Source organism: Staurois parvus, unplaced genomic scaffold (assembly GCF_062004578.1).
Source record: "Staurois parvus isolate SC_StPar_1 unplaced genomic scaffold, SC_StPar_1.0 ptg000157l, whole genome shotgun sequence".
NCBI classification, from domain to species: Eukaryota; Metazoa; Chordata; class Amphibia; order Anura; family Ranidae; genus Staurois; species Staurois parvus.
In genome coordinates this window covers 8,212,902-8,232,880 of record NW_028317953.1, presented here as the reverse complement: position 1 = coordinate 8,232,880, position 19,979 = coordinate 8,212,902, and the positions used below count along the sequence as shown (strand labels likewise).

The window sequence follows — 19,979 nt, the reverse complement described above, 5'->3', positions numbered from 1 at the left end:
GACTGGTGAGGGTGCAGACTGAGGAAAGGTTCGTTTAGACCCAAAGCACGCTGTAGAAATAAGGAGAGATAACCTGACCGTCGCACACCTTGCCTGGCCTGAGTGGTTAGCAGGTAAAAGCAGCCCCAGCTCTGTTCGTCCAACCCATGCAACGCAGCACGCTTTTTCCTACTTCTACAGTGATCTTATTGCTTAAAGTGTATATAAACTTTAACATTGAAAAAACTTTGTTATATCTTTTCAATAAGTGCAAATAATGCGTGTTGATCCTGCCAGAAATCTGCGTGCTAAAAACGTTCTGTGCTCTCTGCCTATGCTGCATTCATGGCAGCTGCATTATTCTCAGCTATGTCTATGAACTATAAAATATTTACCAGCTTTGCTATGGAGAAGAGGAGGGAATGCTCTATAATTTATAGATCTAGTAGATCTGTAGTTCTGTAGATTTAGTACAGAGAGTTAGTGTTATTACCTGAGGACATGAAGTGTGTCACCGGAAGGATTCAGTGGTGTATTTAGTCCCTGTGCTGTCCTAGGCAACACTAATTGGGTGCCCCCTCTCCCTCACCTGCCCCCTTCCTGCCGCCACCCATCCGATTTACCCAGTGCACTACCGTTAACCTCTTAACCTCTGGAACCCTCCAGCAGCGCACATCATCCTCAGATCCCGAAGCTCAGGTGCTACCTCACCAGGTCCACATCCGTGCCACTTTTGTCTTTTCTTCGGGTTCCAGGTGGTGGTGCCGCACCACTAAAAATTGCCGCCCAACGCAAATGCCCTGTTTCCCTCATTGCAAATAAGCTGCTGGCAGGATTACCAGGTGGAAATATAACATGAAAAAAGCCTGAACAAAAGAAAACTAATAAAACCACCACCTCTAAGGACTAGTAAGCTGTAATATATTATATTTTTGTTCTTGAGTTTAGATATGCTTTAATGTGACATCATGTTAAGAAAGCCTTTTTTATGAATTAAGCCAAATTTTTGTTTATATTCAACATTTTCTTGCCCAGACTGATGGCGACTGCCATTGTAAACCAAACACTTGCAGCACATCCTGTGGAACCTGTGACGATGGCTTTTTTTTCCTAGAAGGCAAGAATTATTTTGGTTGCAAAGGTAAAGTACCATATGTTTGTTATATAGAAAAGTTGCAGCATATTTTCCTAACTATGCTGGGTAATGACTTCAACACAGAAAAATGATGTACATTACTATCAATTTAGTACAGTAGTGTATGTTTTCAATTGATGTGGATTTTAGTTTGCTCTGACATTATTTGCATCTTGTTACTTTGATAGGCTGTCAGTGTGATGTGGGAGGAGCAGTTGGTCATCTTTGTGATGAATCGTCGGGAAAATGCTCTTGCAGAAAAAACATTGAAGGCAACAACTGTAAAATGTAGGTTAATAATGTACTTTAAAGTGTAGATATTGTAAGTTACTGTACAGTTATTCTGCAATCAGATTGTAAGCTTGTGTCAATCCTTTACTTTAACAATTTTTCTTGGTAAAGCTCCACTAAACGATTTTTTGTTGGAGACAAAGAAGATAATGTGTAATTGTCACTTAAAGTGGTTGTAAACCTCAGACATGAAATATGAACAAAGCATATCCCAATATTGTGTGTACTTGTCTCAATCCAGAGCACTATGTGTAATTTCTGTCTGCTTTGTTCCTCTGCATGAGCCACTTCTGACAAGATTTCCTGACACCAAGAGAGAAAAAGGTGACGGTGGGATCTCTAGCACACAGCCTGTGATTGACAGACTCAGTTCTGTTCATGTATGCTGTGTGAAGGGTGGTGTGTCCCTTCCTTCCAATCAGCTCTCAGAGATCTCCCCACTGAGCTCTGCAGAATGTAACTTCAGCTCACCACCCCTGTTTTCTGACAACTCAGACAAGCTTTATGATTTCTGGACTTTGAATGGATGTAGATAAGCAAAGACTGCAGATACAGGTACAACTTATGTAGGAGGAAGATAAATAAAATCGCTCCAGGCGAGTGCAAAATCACACAGCCCCTCCACATATCATCCATGATCGTAGCAATAGGAGAGCATGAAAATAGGTTGGCCGCACTTCAACGATGTTGCAGATAAAACATAATTTATTGAAATCTTCAAAGAAATTGTAATACAAACATGACAGCTCCCACAATGGACAGAGGACAGTAAGTGTGTTTCACACAAACATGTGCTTAATCATTACTGAATTACACCTGTCAGAACACAGCTTAAATAATGAATACCCAGCTGATTTAAATTGGTGCTCTCTCGTCCTTCCCATAGGCCTGCTAAATACAAGTCACTTTAAAATAAAAACATATTTAATCATTAAAATGAGATCATAGACTGCACATCCCAAAAAAAATAGGGGGCAGAAAACAAACATAGCCACTCCCAAAATAATAGATATAAAAATCCATTTTTATATATAAAGATTAGTTTAGGAATAAATATGTATATGCAAGTAGTCAATAATAGTTTTGTATCATACACGTATGGCAAAAGCTCTCATGGTCTCACTATGAATATAGAGAAGTAATTTGGCACTTTATTGTATTGAAACAATACCAAAAACAAAAATAAACTAAGAAAAACAAAATCAAACATCTAAAGGCTCAATCATAAAAATGAGTAACATCGCATTCAGAGTTTAACCCCTGAGGGATGCGAGTCTGCAAATGAAAAATCCAAAAAACTTCTCTCTTGCATTAGTTGAGCGATTATTTCTCAAACCATTTAAATGTTCATGGAATCTGTATTTTACTCTTCTGCATCCCACATTTTGTACAGTACATGGCATAAATTGTGAGTGATCAAATAGCTCACATATTATTACGCATATTACAGTTAAAAAAAAATGTTTGAAATATTTTACCATTATGGATAGAACAAAACTTGTCACCCATAATTATGTGGGAACATGACATGCATTCTGCAGCACCACATTTAAAGTTTCCTTTAAAGTGAAGCCAGGTGTTAGATTGAGATGATGCAGGATTGGAGAAACTAGAACATAAAACTATCTAAAGAAGGTGCCCTTCTGGAAATAATATTGATACCATCACTAAGAATTTCAGAACAGGTCTGATCATTATATAAAATAAGTTAATATCTATTAATAATATTACTGACCTATCTGAATTCTAAACCATAAGACAGTACCAATGATGGATGACTGTACTTTCCTGATTGAGTCTTCTTAGTACCCTTAAACATATCAGACCTCTCTCTTTTTTTATAGCAGTTAAATAAGCCCTTTTCAGGGCCCATTTAGGATAAACCTCTCTTAATAAACTGATGGTACAATAATTGTGATTCATGTTCACAGTCTGAGGAGTCACTGTATATGCAGCATAGCCATAGAAATTGTCTCATTGGTTTCCCTTTCATGGTGTGTTTGGGACAGGGGCGGACTGACCATTTGGAAACTTGGGCACTGCCCGAGGGCCCGGGGTCAGTAGGGGGCTCCATGAGATGCCCCTGGTACCTTTTTCATAGGCTTTTTTGAGTTAGGGCAAGGACACAGGGGCCCCATGATCCCTTATTGCCCGGGGGCCCCATGAGTTATGAGTCTGCCCCTGGTTTGGGATGACTAGACTGTGCTAATAAAAGATTGTTACCTGCAAGAGGTTTTCTGTACAATTGAGTTCCAACCCGCTGTTCCTCTGCAATAAGATGTAAATCCAAAAATGTGATGTTTTTGCTGTGCGATTGTCCAGTGAAATACAAATTATAGCTGTTGTTATTAATGTACTCTAGAAATAAGCCCAACTGTTACACTTTGCCATTGCAAATAAGTAGCAGTTGTCAGTGTACCTATAATACATTTTTACCTGATCCCTAAATGGATTACTATCTCCAAAGATGTGGGACCACTCACATGAAAAGGTTGGTGAGTGAGGGCAAAAACTTGGCACCTATCGTAGACCAACATCTCTGGAGGTAGCACACACCATCAAAAACAAAATAATTGTGTTTCAATAAATAGTCCAGTAATTCTTCAATATAATCACAATATTCAGGGGATAAATCAGTATAATAATTTATATATAAAGTCACTGCCCTGAATGCCAAATCATGGGGGATCAAGGAGTACAGGCTTGCTACATTAAATGATAGCCAAGTAAACGCCTCTTCCCATAATTCATCATTCATTACCTGTAGTAAGTAACTAGTATTTTTCATATAACCCAGCAAACCACTGACAAGAGGCTGTAATTTTCCATCTAGCCATTGGCTGACTCTTTCATTTAGAGATCTAATGCCAGTGACTATTGGACAACCCAACAGAGGATCCAAGCCTTTATGGGGCTTTGGGAAAATGGTAAAAAGTCAGTATAATGGGATGTTCTGGAACAATAGTCTTTGCTTCTTTAGGGCTGAATACTATAGGTAAACTCACTTCTCAATTAAATTTGTCAGTCATCTTATAAGCCTTGGTTGGGTCACTCTTCAGTACCCTTTATGTTCTATTGTCTGATAACTGTCTCATAGCTTCCTTTCTATAACTTCTTCTGTGTCCATTATTACCACCATACCACCCTTATCAGCATTGTGGATCACCATAGACATGCATTAAATTCTGTAAAGCTGTCCTCTCCTCAGGAGTAAGATTATCAGAAACAATATGTGGATTCAAAGAAACTTTGGTGGCTAATTTAGCTAAATCATGCTCCACAAACCTCTGAAATGTATCCATCTAGGCACAGTGAGAGCTAACAGGGTAAAAATCAGAGCAGGTTTTCAACAACACTCTATGAATACTCTGAGTGTCTTGATCTGAATCTGAGGACAAACCTCCCTCATCCATTAATTCCTCTAGATCAAGGGTGTCAAACTGGTGGCCCGCCAGCTGTTGCCAAACTACAAGTCCCATGAGGCATTGCAAGATTGACAGTTACAAGCATGACTCCCAAAGGCAGAGGCATGATGGGGCTTGTAGTTTCACTACAGCTGGAGGGCCGCCAGTTTGACACCCCTGCCCTAGATTAATAATGGCACAGTGGGCCGGGAAGGATAATTGTGTAGGGGGCTCAAGTATTTGTGAATAGCTAGAACCAACATCTACATAAACATCATCTGTACCAAAATATTGTCTCTTGATTGTAATGTTACAAACAAATTAAAGTGTTTGTGGGGGCAAAAATGAGGACCTTTGGACTTATCTCTGTGTATCACATGAGTCCAGTCACTTCACTGGGTATATGTAAGGGTTTACAACCACTTTATAGAATAAATCTAGGCATGGGTATTTTATAAATAGTTATATTGGTTCATCTTGGACCAATGAAACTAGACATATACCATACTAATGCCCCTGGCAGATGGAAATCACTAAATCACTAATCACTAAATCATTAAAATTCAACAGTTTATGCTTCTTTTTACGCTTCTAATTACACTCTTTTTCAGCTTCCCTATAAAAACTATGATTTGTTTTACAATAACATTAAAATTAATAAATAAAACATTTAATACATGGATTACCAGAGCTCTGTGGGTTAGCTGAAGAGAAAGCATGGCAGTACTTATTTCCTTTCCAGATGGGGCATCTGAATGGAACTTAAGATAAAGCTCTCTGCTATATGATAAATCACAACTCTAACGACTCTGATTATTAATCTGCATCCATTGTAAACAGCATGCCTATTTCAACTCATGGTTACCAGAAACTGTGCAGCATGTGAAAAGAATTATATTTATATTAAATATTTAATGGCTACCAGACTGGAAAAAAATGTATATATATATTTTTTTTATTTAATCTACACTCTAAATGTAAAATATGTGCAAAACCACTATACATTACATTTATAGAAGCAATTTTAAATTCTTAGTCTAAAACACTTCACATCTGTTTCTGAATGTGGATCTTACTTCTCATGTTTAAAGAATCCAGGATGGCTAAAGCTGTAAAAATGTAACCATAATATTTCAGGGTTTTTTTTTTTTATAGTCACATGCATTTTATAGCATACAAATGCATGTTAGATTTATGAAGGCGGACCTGCTTATTATATGGTTGAACAGTGCCCATTTGTATCTTAAAGTGGTGGTTTCTTTCGATAACATATATCTAGCATTCATAGTAATGTGCTTCATCTAAATCCAGCTTATGTTTGCTGTTTGCAGTTTTATATTAGAATTTTGGTATGTAAACATGTCTTACAATGGATACATGCTTAAATGTAATTTCTGAATATTATTTTTCCAGACCAAAGCAAAGCTTCTACTTCCCTGACCTTTATCAAATGAAATATGAAATAGAGGATGGCTCAAGTTCCGATGGGAAGGCCATTCGTTTTGGATACAACGAAGAGGAGTTTCCTGGCTTTAGTTGGCGGGGATATGCTCAGATGTCATCCATACAGGTACAAAATTTGAAATTGGACAGAGCTGCAGCATCCCATTAAAGCCCAACTCCAAATTTGATCATGGATAATAAAGCATTTATAGTATCTCCAGGCAGGCTTTAGAAATAATCAGGCAGCTGTAAAACCAAATCACACTAGAAGGTCAATCGTCCGCTCTACAAATCTAAATACACTTCTGATTGCGATAGCAGTCTCAGAGGACCTTTAAAATCGCTGTCTACCTACCGTCATTTATAAATGGTGGTGGTAGACAAGTGGTTAAAGTGACTGAGTTGCCCATATGGGTGAATAAGTAACTTTGAGGAGTGGCAATATGTTACTAAACAATTCCAGTTGAATGTGACTAGTATTCTCTATACCAAGTATACATTTGAACTCTTTTTGAATGTTTCTATGCTACAATATTTCAAAAGCCCTGTTGTCTGATTTGCAGTAAAAAAAAAAAAATCTTGCATACTAAGTGGAAGCCATTTGTTAACAGAACTTAATGGAGACCCTCCTACCTTTTCTAGACATGTCAGTCATTAGTCTTGAAACAAACATGTGGGTGGTCTGTTAGCCTGAGTGACAAACCCTACATAGCAAGCTGCAAGAGCAGCTTAGGGAGAGATTCCTTCTTAAGTACTGTACATACATTTATTTTGAATGCAGTTGGGAGATATGGTATTAAAGAGTATTATCTTTTAGGCCGCATCACGGTCTACTTTCATGACATGAGAATGCTTGTAGCAGTGTTTTTTAATACAGGATTACTGCAGACGTAACTCTCTCCTTCCTTTTGAATCTCCAATTTGGCTGTCAATTCATAAAATTGTAGCAGATAATATGAAATGATGTTTATATTATTTGTATTATCGCCAAAGAAAATGAACAGGAATCTGCAATAAAGTTTGATAGTATTCTTGTAATCTATGTATGGGTATTCTTTTTTAAACTAAGCTGGAGTTTCACTATAACCACTTCGCCTCTCACACCTGTTCACACCCTATGGACCAGAGCAATTTTTACATTTCTGCTATGGGCTTGTTTATTCGGTGATAATTGTCATTACTTAAGATAAAAATGTAATACATATATTGTTTTTTTTAATAACATACAAGGCTTTCTTTTCGTTAAATATTGTCTTGCAACCATGATTTTTTTTTCCGCAATCCTTTTACAATGTAACAAAATATACTTTTTCCTTTTTTGAGCAGTGTTAGTTTAAAAATAATTGTGTTACTACACATAAAAAGTGCACATTTTATTCTGTAATTTGTCTTGTTTAAAGTTACACTAAAATTATGATTCTGGTACAAAGCATTGCAAAGTTATTTACAAATGAAATAAAGTGGGCTTTTTTCAGTTTTTAAAAATGTGAAATGTGTAAATATACGTTGAAGGTGTAAAAATATTGACAAACAAGACAAAAAAAAAAAAAAAAAGTTTAAATATTATTAGTTAATAAAATAGAAATGGATAAAAAAAAATCAGCAGGAAAATAACAATTGAATGGAGAAAGAGAATAAGGAGTTAATTAGAGCTGATTAGAGTAAACTAAGGATTAATAAGGGGTTAAACAGAGGAACATTTCATTAACAAAAACATTTTTTTACTTGTCAGGTTGCTTTAACTGACTTCATCTGCAGATCAATTTCACCACTTTGATCTGTAGGTGAATAAACTGATACAAAATTTAAAAAAAATGTTTCTTTGTATGTTTCTGTATTCACAGTTGAGCATTGTTGTTGATAAATATTGCCAGACTGCTTTTTTGACAGCTCCTGCTGTCAGAAGTTTGTGCACTGGGCAATGGCTTTTTGATTAACCACTTGCCCTCCAGAGGATTTAGCCCCTGACCAGGCCATTTTTTGGGGATATGGCACTCCGTTACTTTAACTGACAACTAGGCGGTCATGTAGCACTGCCCCCAAATTAAAATTGTGCCCTTTTTCCCACAAATAGAGCTTTCTTTTGGTGCTATTTGATCGCCTCTGCATTTTTAATTTTTTGTGCTATAAACAAAAAAAAAACAACAATTTTGCGAAAAAACTATATTTTTGACATTTTGCTTTTAATCATGTCCAGTAAAAAATAAAAAAAAAATAAAATGTCATTATACATTTAGGCCAAATTGTATTCTGCTACATGTCTTTGCTAAAAAAAATCCCATTATGTGTAAATTAATTGATTTACATGAAAGTTATAGTCTACAAATGGTGGTATATATACTGGAATTTTTTTTTTCTATACTAGTAATGGCGGCGATCAGCGACTTATAGCGGGACTGCGGCGGACATTCTGACACTTGGGGGGGCGGACTGACTAACTATTACTGACATCCCCAGTGACACTAATACAGTGATCAGTGATAATAAAAAGCACTGAAACTGTACTGATGACACTGGGCAGGAAGGGGTTAACATCTGGGGTGTTCAAAGAGTTAACTGTATGCTGTTTTACTGTGTTGTCTGTGTGTGTTTTACTGTGTAAGTACGCTGCTTTGTATTGCTCTGCTATGTAGAGAATGCAAAGCAGCATGCTGGAGCTGACAGGGGAGAGATCTGTATTGTTTACACACAGACTTCTCCCCCATTAGTGTGCCTCGGCAATTGCCGGGTGCCAGTGGGGAATTTCTGGCCAAGACCCGGTGATCGACAACTGAAGCTACCAATGGTGGTGCAGATAGGGCGCACACGCCGCTTGTGCATGCACCCTACCTGGAAATACTAAATATTTATGTATGTATATATATATATATATATATATATATATATATATATATAAATATATATACAGTGAAGGAAATAAGTATTTGATCCCCTGCTAATTATATTATATGAATATTTGCCCACTCACAAAGAAATGATCAGTCTAAAAATTGAATGGTAGGTGTATTGTAACACTGAGAGACAGAATAGCATGAGGGAAATAAGTATTTGACCCCTGTGAACATGCAAATCAGTGCATAATTTGTTAGACTTGCATTTCTTTTGAATTTTTTGTTGCTATTCTGTCTCTCAGTGTTACAATACACCTACCATTCGATTTTTTAGACTGATCATTTCTTCGTGAGTGGGCAAACATTCAAAATCAGCAAGGGATCAAAAACTTATTTCCTTCACTGTATATATATATGTGATTTTGCACAGCCCTGCCACCCTGTAGCAGTAGTTCTGTTATAGGACAGTAGGGAAGTGGTTAATCCGAGCTGAATTACTGAGTACTGGTACGGGGGAGTTCCTGGAAGCAGAGCAGAAGGACTGGACGTGTTACACATGGCCTGTGTATAATGATGACATCTTTCTGGGTGTGTATAACACGTTCAGAGTCGGCACCTGGTTAAAGGTAAACTCCAGACAGATAGCTAAATAAACCATTAACCACTTTTAGTCCGGACACTTTTACCCCCTTCCTGTCCAGGCCAATTTTCAGCTTTCAGTGCTATCACACTTTGAATGACAAGTGCGCGGTCATGCAACACTGTATCCATATGAATTTTTTAGCATTGTTTTGAGACAGATAAAGCTTTATTTTGGTGGTATTTATTCACCACTGGGATTTTTATTTTTTTTTGCTATGTAAATGAAAAGTCCAAAAATTTTGAAAAAAAGTGTTTTTCTTATACAATTTTGCAAATAAATAATATTTCATCATAAATCTTGGCCACAATTTATTCCGTTATCTTTTTATTAAAAAAAAAAATAACCAAAATTAGTTTATAACCATTATAAACTAATTATAATTATATAAATTATAATTTTTAAACATTTTTTTACATTTTTATTTTATTTTTTTATATTATTATTTATGTTTTTTTTTTACATACTGTCACCCTAGCAGTACAGTGTCACCATGGTGATACTGTACTACTTGTGGGGGGTTATGAAGATTTTTTTTTCTCTTACTCTCTGGCTGCACTCTTGCAGCCTTTAAGAAATACTGCGTGAGCTGTGATGGGTCACAGCTTGTCACATGGTACAAGGCTGTTGTGAATAGCCTTGTACCATGTGACCTCTGTGATCATTCACAGATTTCACATGTAGTAAGCAATGATGTCAGAAGTGACATCTTGCTTACTACTCTGCATATAATCACTGATTGGCCAATCAGTGATCACATGATTGGGACCTCGCACAGAGGTCTCGTACGACGATCGGTGTTCCGGATCGCGGTGCTGCGCACTCCGAGGGAGCGCGCACAAGCAGGGTGCTGGGAGGCCGTTTATAAACGGCCACCCGACCCTGCACTGACACCGTCCGGCCGTTTATATACAACGGCCAGACAGGAGATGGTTAAATTACATATACTGTATATAAGTGTTTCAGTTGTAAAGAGATTTATCATCCTTTTCTCCCAGTCTTGTGGTTGGGACACCCCTACCAGACAGCACAGGCAGGCTTAAGATGACACTGTAGTTAGATGTTTCAGCTTAGCCCAATATCTACTCCAGTCTGTGCCTAGAAGTGGAAACAGCAGAAGCACACCAATGAGGTTATTCATTTGCTTTTCCCTCCTATGGGTATGTTGTGGGACTAACTGCACTTTGTAAGGCTTATGCTATAATTATGCTGCATGTATGTTAGATTTATGTAAAATTCTAATTTAGACATATTTAATGCATTAAAACATAAACATATCTTAATTTAAAAAAAATGTTTATACCTGCTTGGAGTTCAGTCTTTTGTTGCATTCTTATGTGTAGTGACAACTCCAGTATTATAAAAAACATTAGGAGATATTCATATCCATGTCTTCTTTTGCTTTGTCTCTGCAGCCAGACCTGGTTATACTTGTCTGCAGCCTGCATTCCCTTCTTTCATCTTCTTTCTATGCTCAGCTCCCTTTCCTACATGTCCGCAAAATAAATATCTCAGTTGGTAAAGGATTTCTTCATACCTGAGACATTATTTGTAAGTGTGCTTTCTTTAAAACTATCTTTATATCTTTGCTGTCTGTCAAATTTAGGGTTAGAGGGTCAACAGTCATCAAGTTTACATTAGAAATATAGAAGTATGCAAAAATGTTGTATATTTTAAAGGGAAAACTCTTAAATGTACAACTGGTCCTGAGAGGTAAGCACAGACCCAGTAAGATAAACTCAAAATGCAATTCAAAATGCACAATCAATGTACGTTACTGTACCCTGCTTTGATAAGTATGCCTAAATCATTTTCTATATATTTCACAGAATGAAGTTAGAATCCCAGTTAGTGTGGGTAAATCAAATCTCAACTTATTTCGTATTATTTTGAGATACATTAATCCTGAAGTGAATCCTGTGACTGGACACATTACTGCTTTTAGATCTCGGCTGAACAAAGGTGAGTGCAGCATGCCTTCATCTTAACCTCCTGTAAATGACAGCAACAATAAGAGAAATTCAAAGCTGAACATCAGGCAACAGCTAAATACAAAGATGAAATACTGTATATACAGGTGCATCTCAGTAAATTAGAATATCATCAAAAAGTTAATTTATTTCAGTCATTCATTTCAAAAAGTGAAACTCGTATATTTTATAGATTAATTACGTTTTTTTGTTAATTTTTATGATTATGGCTTACAGCTAGTGAAAACGCAAAATTAAGTATCTAAGAAAATTAGAATATTGTGGAAAAAGTTCAATATGTAGATTCACGGTGTCACACTCTAATCAACTAAATAACTCAAAACACCTGTAAAGGTTTCCTGAGCCTTTAAATAGTCTCTCAGTCTGCTTCAGTAGGTTACACAATCATGAGGAAGACTGCTGACTTGACAGTTGTCCAGAAGACAGTCATTGACACTCTCCACAAGGAGGGTAAATTACAAAAGATGATTGCTAAAGAAGCTGGCTGTTCACAGAGTACTGTATCCAAGCATATTAAGTTGAGTGGAAGGAAAAAGTGTGCTAGAAAAAGGTGCACAAGCAACAGCGATAACCACAGCTTTGAGAGGATTGTGAAGCAAAGGCCATTCAAGAATTTGGGGGAGATTCACAAGGGCTACAACTGTCGCATTCCTTGTGTCAAGCCACTCTTGAACCAGAGACAACGTCAGAAGCGTCTTACTTAGGCTAAGGAGAAAAGGACTGGACTGTTGCTCAGTGGTCCAAAGTAAATTTTGCATTTCATTTGGAAATCAAAGTCCCAGAGTCTGGAAGAAGAATGGAGAGGTACAGAATCCAAGTTGCATGAGGTGCAGTGTGAAGTTTCTACGGTCAGTGATGATTTGGGGAGCCATGTCATCTGCTGGTGTTGGTCTGCTGTGTTTTATCAAGTCCAAAGTCTGCACAGCCCTCTACTAGGAAATTCTAGAGCACTGTATCAATACCTGGTTTAATGATCATGGTATCACTGTGCTTGATTGGACAGCAAACTCGCTTGACCTAAACCCCATAGAGAATCTGGGGGGTATTGTCAAGAGGAAGATGACAGACACCAGACCCAACAATGCAGATAAACTGAAGGCCACTATCAAAGCAACCTGGGCATCCATTACACCTCAGCATGGGCACAGGCTGATCGCCTCCATGCCACACCGCATTGATGCAGTAATTCATGCAAAAGGAGCCCCAACCCAGTATCAAGTGCATACTATACTGAACATGGACATACTTTTCAGTAAGCCAACATTTCTGTATTAAAAATCCTTTTTTTATTGTTCTTATGTAATATTCTAATTTTCTGAGATACTGGGTTTTCACTAGCTGTAAGCCATAATCATCAAAATTAAAAGAAAGAAATGCTTGAAATATATCACTCTGTGTGTAATGAATCTATCTAATATAAGTGTATATACATATACAAAATTCAAAATACCTTTTTTTCTTTTTTCATAAATGATGTTATGACCTCTGTTCTCAGCTGGGTTGAGAGATTGAAAGGTCAGGATGGAGACTGCAGAGTGGCGTATCAGCAGTAGGCATGGAAATAACAGTACACAGATCTTGCCAGTGATGCCCTGTGCGGGGGGGGGGGGGGGGTGTCAGCATAAGTGATCATTGTATTACAGGGAGGCTGAGCTCCCAAGTAGGATGCAAAGAAGAAAATGGACCACGCTGGGATGGCTGTTCTTCCACGTGTGGTCAGTTTGAAATAGGAAAGCTGGGGGACTGGTAGGATCACCAGGTACTTCACAAAAAGGAAGCAATTGAAAGAGAACATAATTTTTTTTATTACAAGTACATTATGGTAACACAGAAACATGTTAGAAATATGAAATGTTGGGTAACATAGGCTGTACAGATGTATTAATTAATAAAGAGCTGCATTAATCTGCTTGGAGTTCAGCTTTAAAGCAAGACCTATGTGAGTCCTTGTCATAGGAAAGTAGAAAAAATAGGGGGATCACTCTACAAACCTACCCCCAATTCACAGGCATGTATGGTAACTCTGTAAACTAGCCTGATTGCAGATTCTTAATGTTTTTATTGCTCTTTTCTTCTACTTTAAATCCATGAAACTGGACAAACTTTTAAAGTACATCATGTTTTGATATAAATAGGTCCAGTACTGTTTAACCCAATGTGTTTGTGCATTTCCATCAACCACATTACAGCATACTTCTACAATAGCCATACAGTGGGGAAAATAATTATTTGATCCCCTGAAGATTTTGTAAGTTTGCCCACTTACAAAGAAATGAAGGGTCTACAATTTTTATCATAGGTGTATTTTAAATGGTAGAGACAGAATAATAACCAAAAATCCAATATCATAGCTGTATGGTGTCTGTCTCTCTCATCTTGCTCTCCTGCTGCCGTCTGCATGTGCACACAAGGTGGGGGCAGGCAGGCCATGCTCGGAGCTGTCAGGTGAAAGCGGTAGGTTTGTATGTAAAAGAGGAAACTCAGCAGGCCCTCTGACTTGCAGATCCACATACAAGCCTACCGCTTTCACTCAGCAGTTCACAGTGTGGCCTGCACATGCAGGGCTGAGCAAGGGTGTGTGTGTGTGTGGGGGGGGGGGTACTGTACTGGGCTAGGTAGGGGGCTGATCAAAGAGTGTGCCACTGCAGATATCACACTTTTTTTTTTTTAAACACCTCTCTTTTATATGTTATTAAACCGCATCCAGTTACCTCTCTCAAGCCAGGCTGCATTGATATGGAGGTGCAAGGTATTAGGGAAAGGTAACACCCCTCTTTCTGGTAATGACACATGCCCTCCTGCCTCCTCTTGGTATTGACAGATGACCCCTCCTTCGAGAGCCTCCCACATTTCCCCCCACCAGGTAATGACAGATGATGCTCTCCCCCTCCACCAGGTAATGAAGGATGACTCCCCCCCCAACCAGGTAATGACATATGATTCCCTCCCCCCACCAGGTAATGAGAGATGACCCCCCTCTATCCACCAGGTAATGACAAATACCCCGTCCCCCACCAGGTAATGACAGATGACCTCCTTCCCCACCAGGCGATGAGAGATGACTCCCACCTTCAGGTACCCTCCTCCTAGTAATGACACATGGCCCCCCCCGGGGATTACTGATTCCTCCTCCCACCATCCTGGTAATGTCACATTATCCTTCACCCCCATTGCTGACAATGACAGATTCTCCATCCAGCTCCCCCTCTGCTCAAACTTTCATAGTAAAATCTGCAGCCTCTGGAGCCCACAGTCCCTTGGGGGCCCCTCAGGAGGTGTTACAGGATTTTGTGATAATATTTGTGTGAGTGTCAGTAGGAGTTGTGGGGAGGTGTGTGTCTGTTCTGTGCACGGATCCAACCGGTATCTTTTTACCTCCCCAATGACAGCAGTACCAGCTCCTGGACAGTGCTCTCCTCCTCCTCCCTAGCTCAGCCCAGTGAAAGCACCATGTCCATCCCTTGCCTGGTTGTCAGCACTGACACTTTCCTGCCCAGCAGGGCTGTCTTCACCCGAAAATGGAGCCAAAAGCTCAGTGTTCAACGATTCTGCTTTGCTCTGGATTCCTCTTTGACAGGGAGACAGCATGGAGCATGAACAGGGTCACAATTGTGCCCCCTGAAACCCCTGATGTTACGCCCGTGGGGCCATGTATTGTGAAATCTTGGATGAGAACCTTTTTCCCTCAGCCAGAACTCTGAAGATGGGTCATGGATAGGTCTTCCAGCATGACAATGACCCAAAACATACAACCAAGGCAACAAAGGAATGGCTCAAAAAGCACATTAAGGTCATAGAGTGACCTAGCCAGTCTCCAGACCTTAATTCTATAGAAAATTTATAGAGGGAGCTGAAACTTCAAGTTGCCAAGTGACAGCCAAAAAATCTTAAGGATTTAGAGAAGATCTATAAAGAAGAGTGGACTGAAATCCCTCCTGAGATGTGTGCAAACCTGGTAACCAACTACAATAAATGTCTTTCCTTGTCATGTATTGCTTGGGGATCGAATACTAATTTTACTCATTGAACTGCAACTGAATTTAAAACAATTTTATCATGTTTTTTCTGGATTTTTGGTTGATATTCTGTCTCTATCACTTGTACACCTACGATAAAAATTATAGACCCTTCATTTCTTTGTAAGTGGGCAAACCTACAAGATCTGCAGGGGTTCAAATAGTTATTTTCCCCACTGTACATGTGAATGTACACCAAAACCTGACAATGTTTGCTAAAGTGTTTAATTTCATAACACACAGTAGAAAAGTTATAGATGCATAGTAAAATATGTACAAACTGTATGAGAATTTAATGAAGTAATACTGTATATGTTGGTTTATTCTTCTGTTTGCAGTGTTATAAAAAAAATATGTATATATTCTCATTCTGATAAAGTTTAGATAAAGGTTTAAAATATATCTGACCTATAGGATCATTGGATGCCAAAGAGATCGTGTTCCATCCAAGTAAAGAGCCAGCATTTCTCACTGTGCCAGGAAAAAGCTTTGCCGAGTCATTTTCTTTGACGCCTGGAAACTGGATCATTAAAATTGTAGTGGAAGGAGTGCTCTTGGTAAGTTAATTGCCGCCCAGCCACACACACTCATTAGTGATCTTTATTTAGAAAGGTTTGTATCATAGTATGCAAGCATGGTGAAGACAGCTTGGATCTTGACAATTATCCTAGGCAATGAATTACACTGCATTTGAGCACCACAAACCATTTATTTTTTTCATATTCAAAGCAAACTCACCTATCCATGTCTCCATGCTTTATTTTGCTGAGAAATCACTTTGAAAAACACCCCCTAGAATTTCTGGTCATGGCCATTTTGAGTAAGGGCAGATGATTCATGTAGCATTTACTTCTTGGAATCCATCTGCCCTTGGCTCGGGCATGTAGGAAGGAGGGTGTGCTTAGCTGAGAAAACCCCTCCTCCCCTCCTAAAGACTTCTGGGATGTGTGACATAATTTGCCTAGGTATTGCATACAGGTAATTGAAAAATGTTTAAAACAAGTAAATATGATCTGCTTTCCTATCTATTTACTAATGCTAGCGGCATAAGGAGTGAAAATAGTCAATGTTGATTGAGAGAGCGAAGTTCCACTTTAAAGAGTTTGATCTTTTGACTTAACAGATTTTGATCTTTGAAAAAAAATATCTGGGAATATATACTCATAGATACTTTTGTGGATTGTGGAAACATTTTATCTTTAAAGTGTTACTAAACCCAGGACCCTGCATTCACTATATCTGGTCTCCCACTGTACACAGAACATGGAAGTGCAATTATTTTAGTAAATATGAACTGCTAAATACCTTTTCTCATCAACAGTTAGAGCAGTCTTGTGACTTCTATCAGTGTCCAGCAGAGCACATGTTAAAGCTTGTAGAAGTTTTCCTTTTGCTCTAGGAGATTGCAGAACCCCTGACCTCTGTCTGGATAGTGCTGACTGGCCCTGTGCCGATCACATGAACTCTCCCAAGAAAAGAAACCCACTCTAGCAATACACACCAAACTGAGCATGTGCAGAATGACTCCACACAATATGTCTTATCAGGAGATAAGAAGGGGATACTGGAAGTAGGGAAGGATCAGAGAAGGCAGGATCAAACAGACTTTTTACACAATTCAGAGGATTAATCCCTTAGGTTCCACAGTAAGTATAACAAGCATGCTTTACTGCATATACAGACTGATTTTACTGCTGTGGGTTTAGTAACACTTTAAGCTTTACAACTTCAGGATCCTACATAAGTAGTGGATAAGAATAGTGGACAGACACAATTCTCACCATAAAGCCAGAAGATTTACAGAGTGTCACATAGTTTACAAATAACTTTGTAGTAAAACAAACAGTAATAACATGGCATATGCTAATATATCAACTTTAAACTGCTGCTTAATATACATACAGACTAGTAAAACAGCTAATCTGGAAATGGAAGTGCAGTGTATATATATATATATATATATATATATATATATATATATATATATATATTTTTTTTTTACATCTGTGTGAAAATGGAAAGCATGAGATGCCAGAGTTATGAATATAGAATAAATTAATAAAGACGTGCCCTAAGTTGCAACTACTTAACTTTTTTGTGAATGTAGTTAGGAGGTAAGACTTTAAAGTGTTACTAAACCCAGGACCCTGCATTCACTCTGTCTGGTCACCCACAGTACACAGAACATGGAAGTGCAATTATTTTAGTAAATACAAAGTTAGAGCAGTCTTGTGACTTCAGCTGAGCACTGGTTAAAGCTTGTAGGAGGAGTTTCTGCTGTAGGAGGATGCAAAACTTCTGACCTCTATCTGGACAGTGCTGATTGGCCCTGTGCTAATCACATGCACTCTCCCAAGAAAAAAAAACACCTCTCTAGCAATACACACTAAATTGAGCATGTGCAGAAGGGCTACAGGTTCAGTCTGTCATATCAGAGTGGACATTTGAACAAGAGGAGGGGCAGAGAAGTCAGGATCAAACAGCCTTTTTACACAATGCAGAGGATTAACTCCTTAGGTTCCACAGTGAGTATAACAAGCATGCTTTACTGCATATACACACTGATTTTACTGTTGTGGGTTTAGTAACACTTTAATCTTGATTTACTGTAATTCCATTGGATAGTCTAGTTCAGTCTTTCTCAAACTTTCTTGTAATGGAAATGGACCCAGACCGCACTTGGATATTTTTCATTATACTCCAGCTTCCCTGTCCGAACACAAATCCCCAGACACCACCCGCTGATCATGCAGGAAATAGACAGCACCCGACTCTTCTTAAAACAGGAAGTCAACTCCCATCACATATCTCCCCTTTCAGCAGGAGACTAACGCAGGAGTAAATCCCAGACGGATGTACTCTGAAGTTAGTCTGTACCTCCAGTCCCTCAATGCCAGCACCCACACAGTACCCCATGCAAATTGTCCCACGCAACACTAACCCAGCCAACCTCTGCCTCTCCCTTAGAACATACCCACCGCTGGGGAGAAGTACGGACTGGTCCTTCTCCCTGAAGTCCTCTCAGCCACTGGGGAGAAGACAGGGTGACTGGGCCAACTCCATCATGCTGTTGGGGATCTGGGCCGATTGCCCAGCATCCCTGGGGTATCCAGGTGGCGACTGTAGTCTCCTCCACTTTAACTTGATGGACATCCCCTAGTATTTGCAAAGTAAGGCTGACATCCTCTTGTCCCAATGCCAGACCCTTTTCTGGGGTTGTGTCAGTGGAGACGGAAGTCCCATCCACGGACATCAGCTCAAGCTGCTGTTGTGAGGTGTCGGCTGGTTCCTCCTCAGCAGAAAAGTCAATCAAATCCCCAGCTTCTGGAACTGGTGTCTAAGGATAGGGGTTCACCATCTCCTGTCCGTGGAACTCAGAAGACATTACCAGTGCTGGGCAGAGTTCACTAATGTTTGGCCCTGTTGCCAGGTCTACTGCTGGTTCCTCCTCAGCCGAGAAGTCCATCAAATCCCCAGTCTCTGGAATTTCCACTGCCGATTCTTGGGCATGCTGCCGAACATGTTTTAGCAGTTGCCGGTATGTCCTTTCCAGGTGCAGTTCTTTCTTCATCAGGTATTCCAGATCTGGTTCAAGCTCTGAGACCCCTGTGAGACTGAACATAGCCTCTCTGCCTTCTCGCAACTCCTCCAGGGTAGGTTCTCTTTCATCGCCAAACACAAAATGATCTGTAAGGCTCTCCCACAGCAATCCAGGGCCACCAAAGTCATGTCCCTCAGGAGAGCACTCTGTTGACACCCCTAAATATTCCTGCTCTGTGTACCATTGCAGAGCCTGATATCTGTTGTCCAGTTGTACCTCCTGCTGGACCAGCCTGTCCAACTCAGTCACCCATTGTTCCTGGGGTCGCTCTCCCAGTAATGGCATCCGTAACTTCCGATGGTCCCTGGCTCTTTCCCCTGGGGTTGGATAGCACTTGCCTTTCTCCATACCAGCAGCCTGGAGGACTCCTCTCCAAAGGACATCCCAAATTCGCTGCCTGAGCTCCAGGTACTTATCCATAGACACAGTCCTGGGGTATGTTGGAAGAACAGTCTGCAGCAGCCCTGGGAACTCTGATGCCAGGTCCATATCTCCACTGGGGTGACTGACGTCTCCTTTCCTGATCTTGGATCCCGGTGGTGGTTTGGATGTGTTCACAACTTGGAAGCACAATCCCACTGCTTGCCACCAATGTAACGGAACCGGACCCAGACCGCACTTGGGTATTTTCCGTTATACTCCAGCTTC

General features: G+C 39.4%; 1 protein-coding gene across 1 annotated transcript in view; it reads left to right on the top strand.

Moving 5' to 3' along the window:
* Positions 1-19,979, top strand: part of LAMA3 (laminin subunit alpha 3) — a 247,284-nt gene that overhangs the window by 101,136 nt on the left and 126,169 nt on the right. The window contains exons 19-23 of the mRNA XM_089675734.1: positions 1,015-1,120; positions 1,303-1,402; positions 6,223-6,379; positions 11,553-11,685; positions 16,145-16,287. Of these exons, the coding sequence (XP_089531860.1) occupies positions 1,015-1,120; positions 1,303-1,402; positions 6,223-6,379; positions 11,553-11,685; positions 16,145-16,287 (639 nt within the window). The remainder of the gene's footprint in view (positions 1-1,014; positions 1,121-1,302; positions 1,403-6,222; positions 6,380-11,552; positions 11,686-16,144; positions 16,288-19,979) is intronic.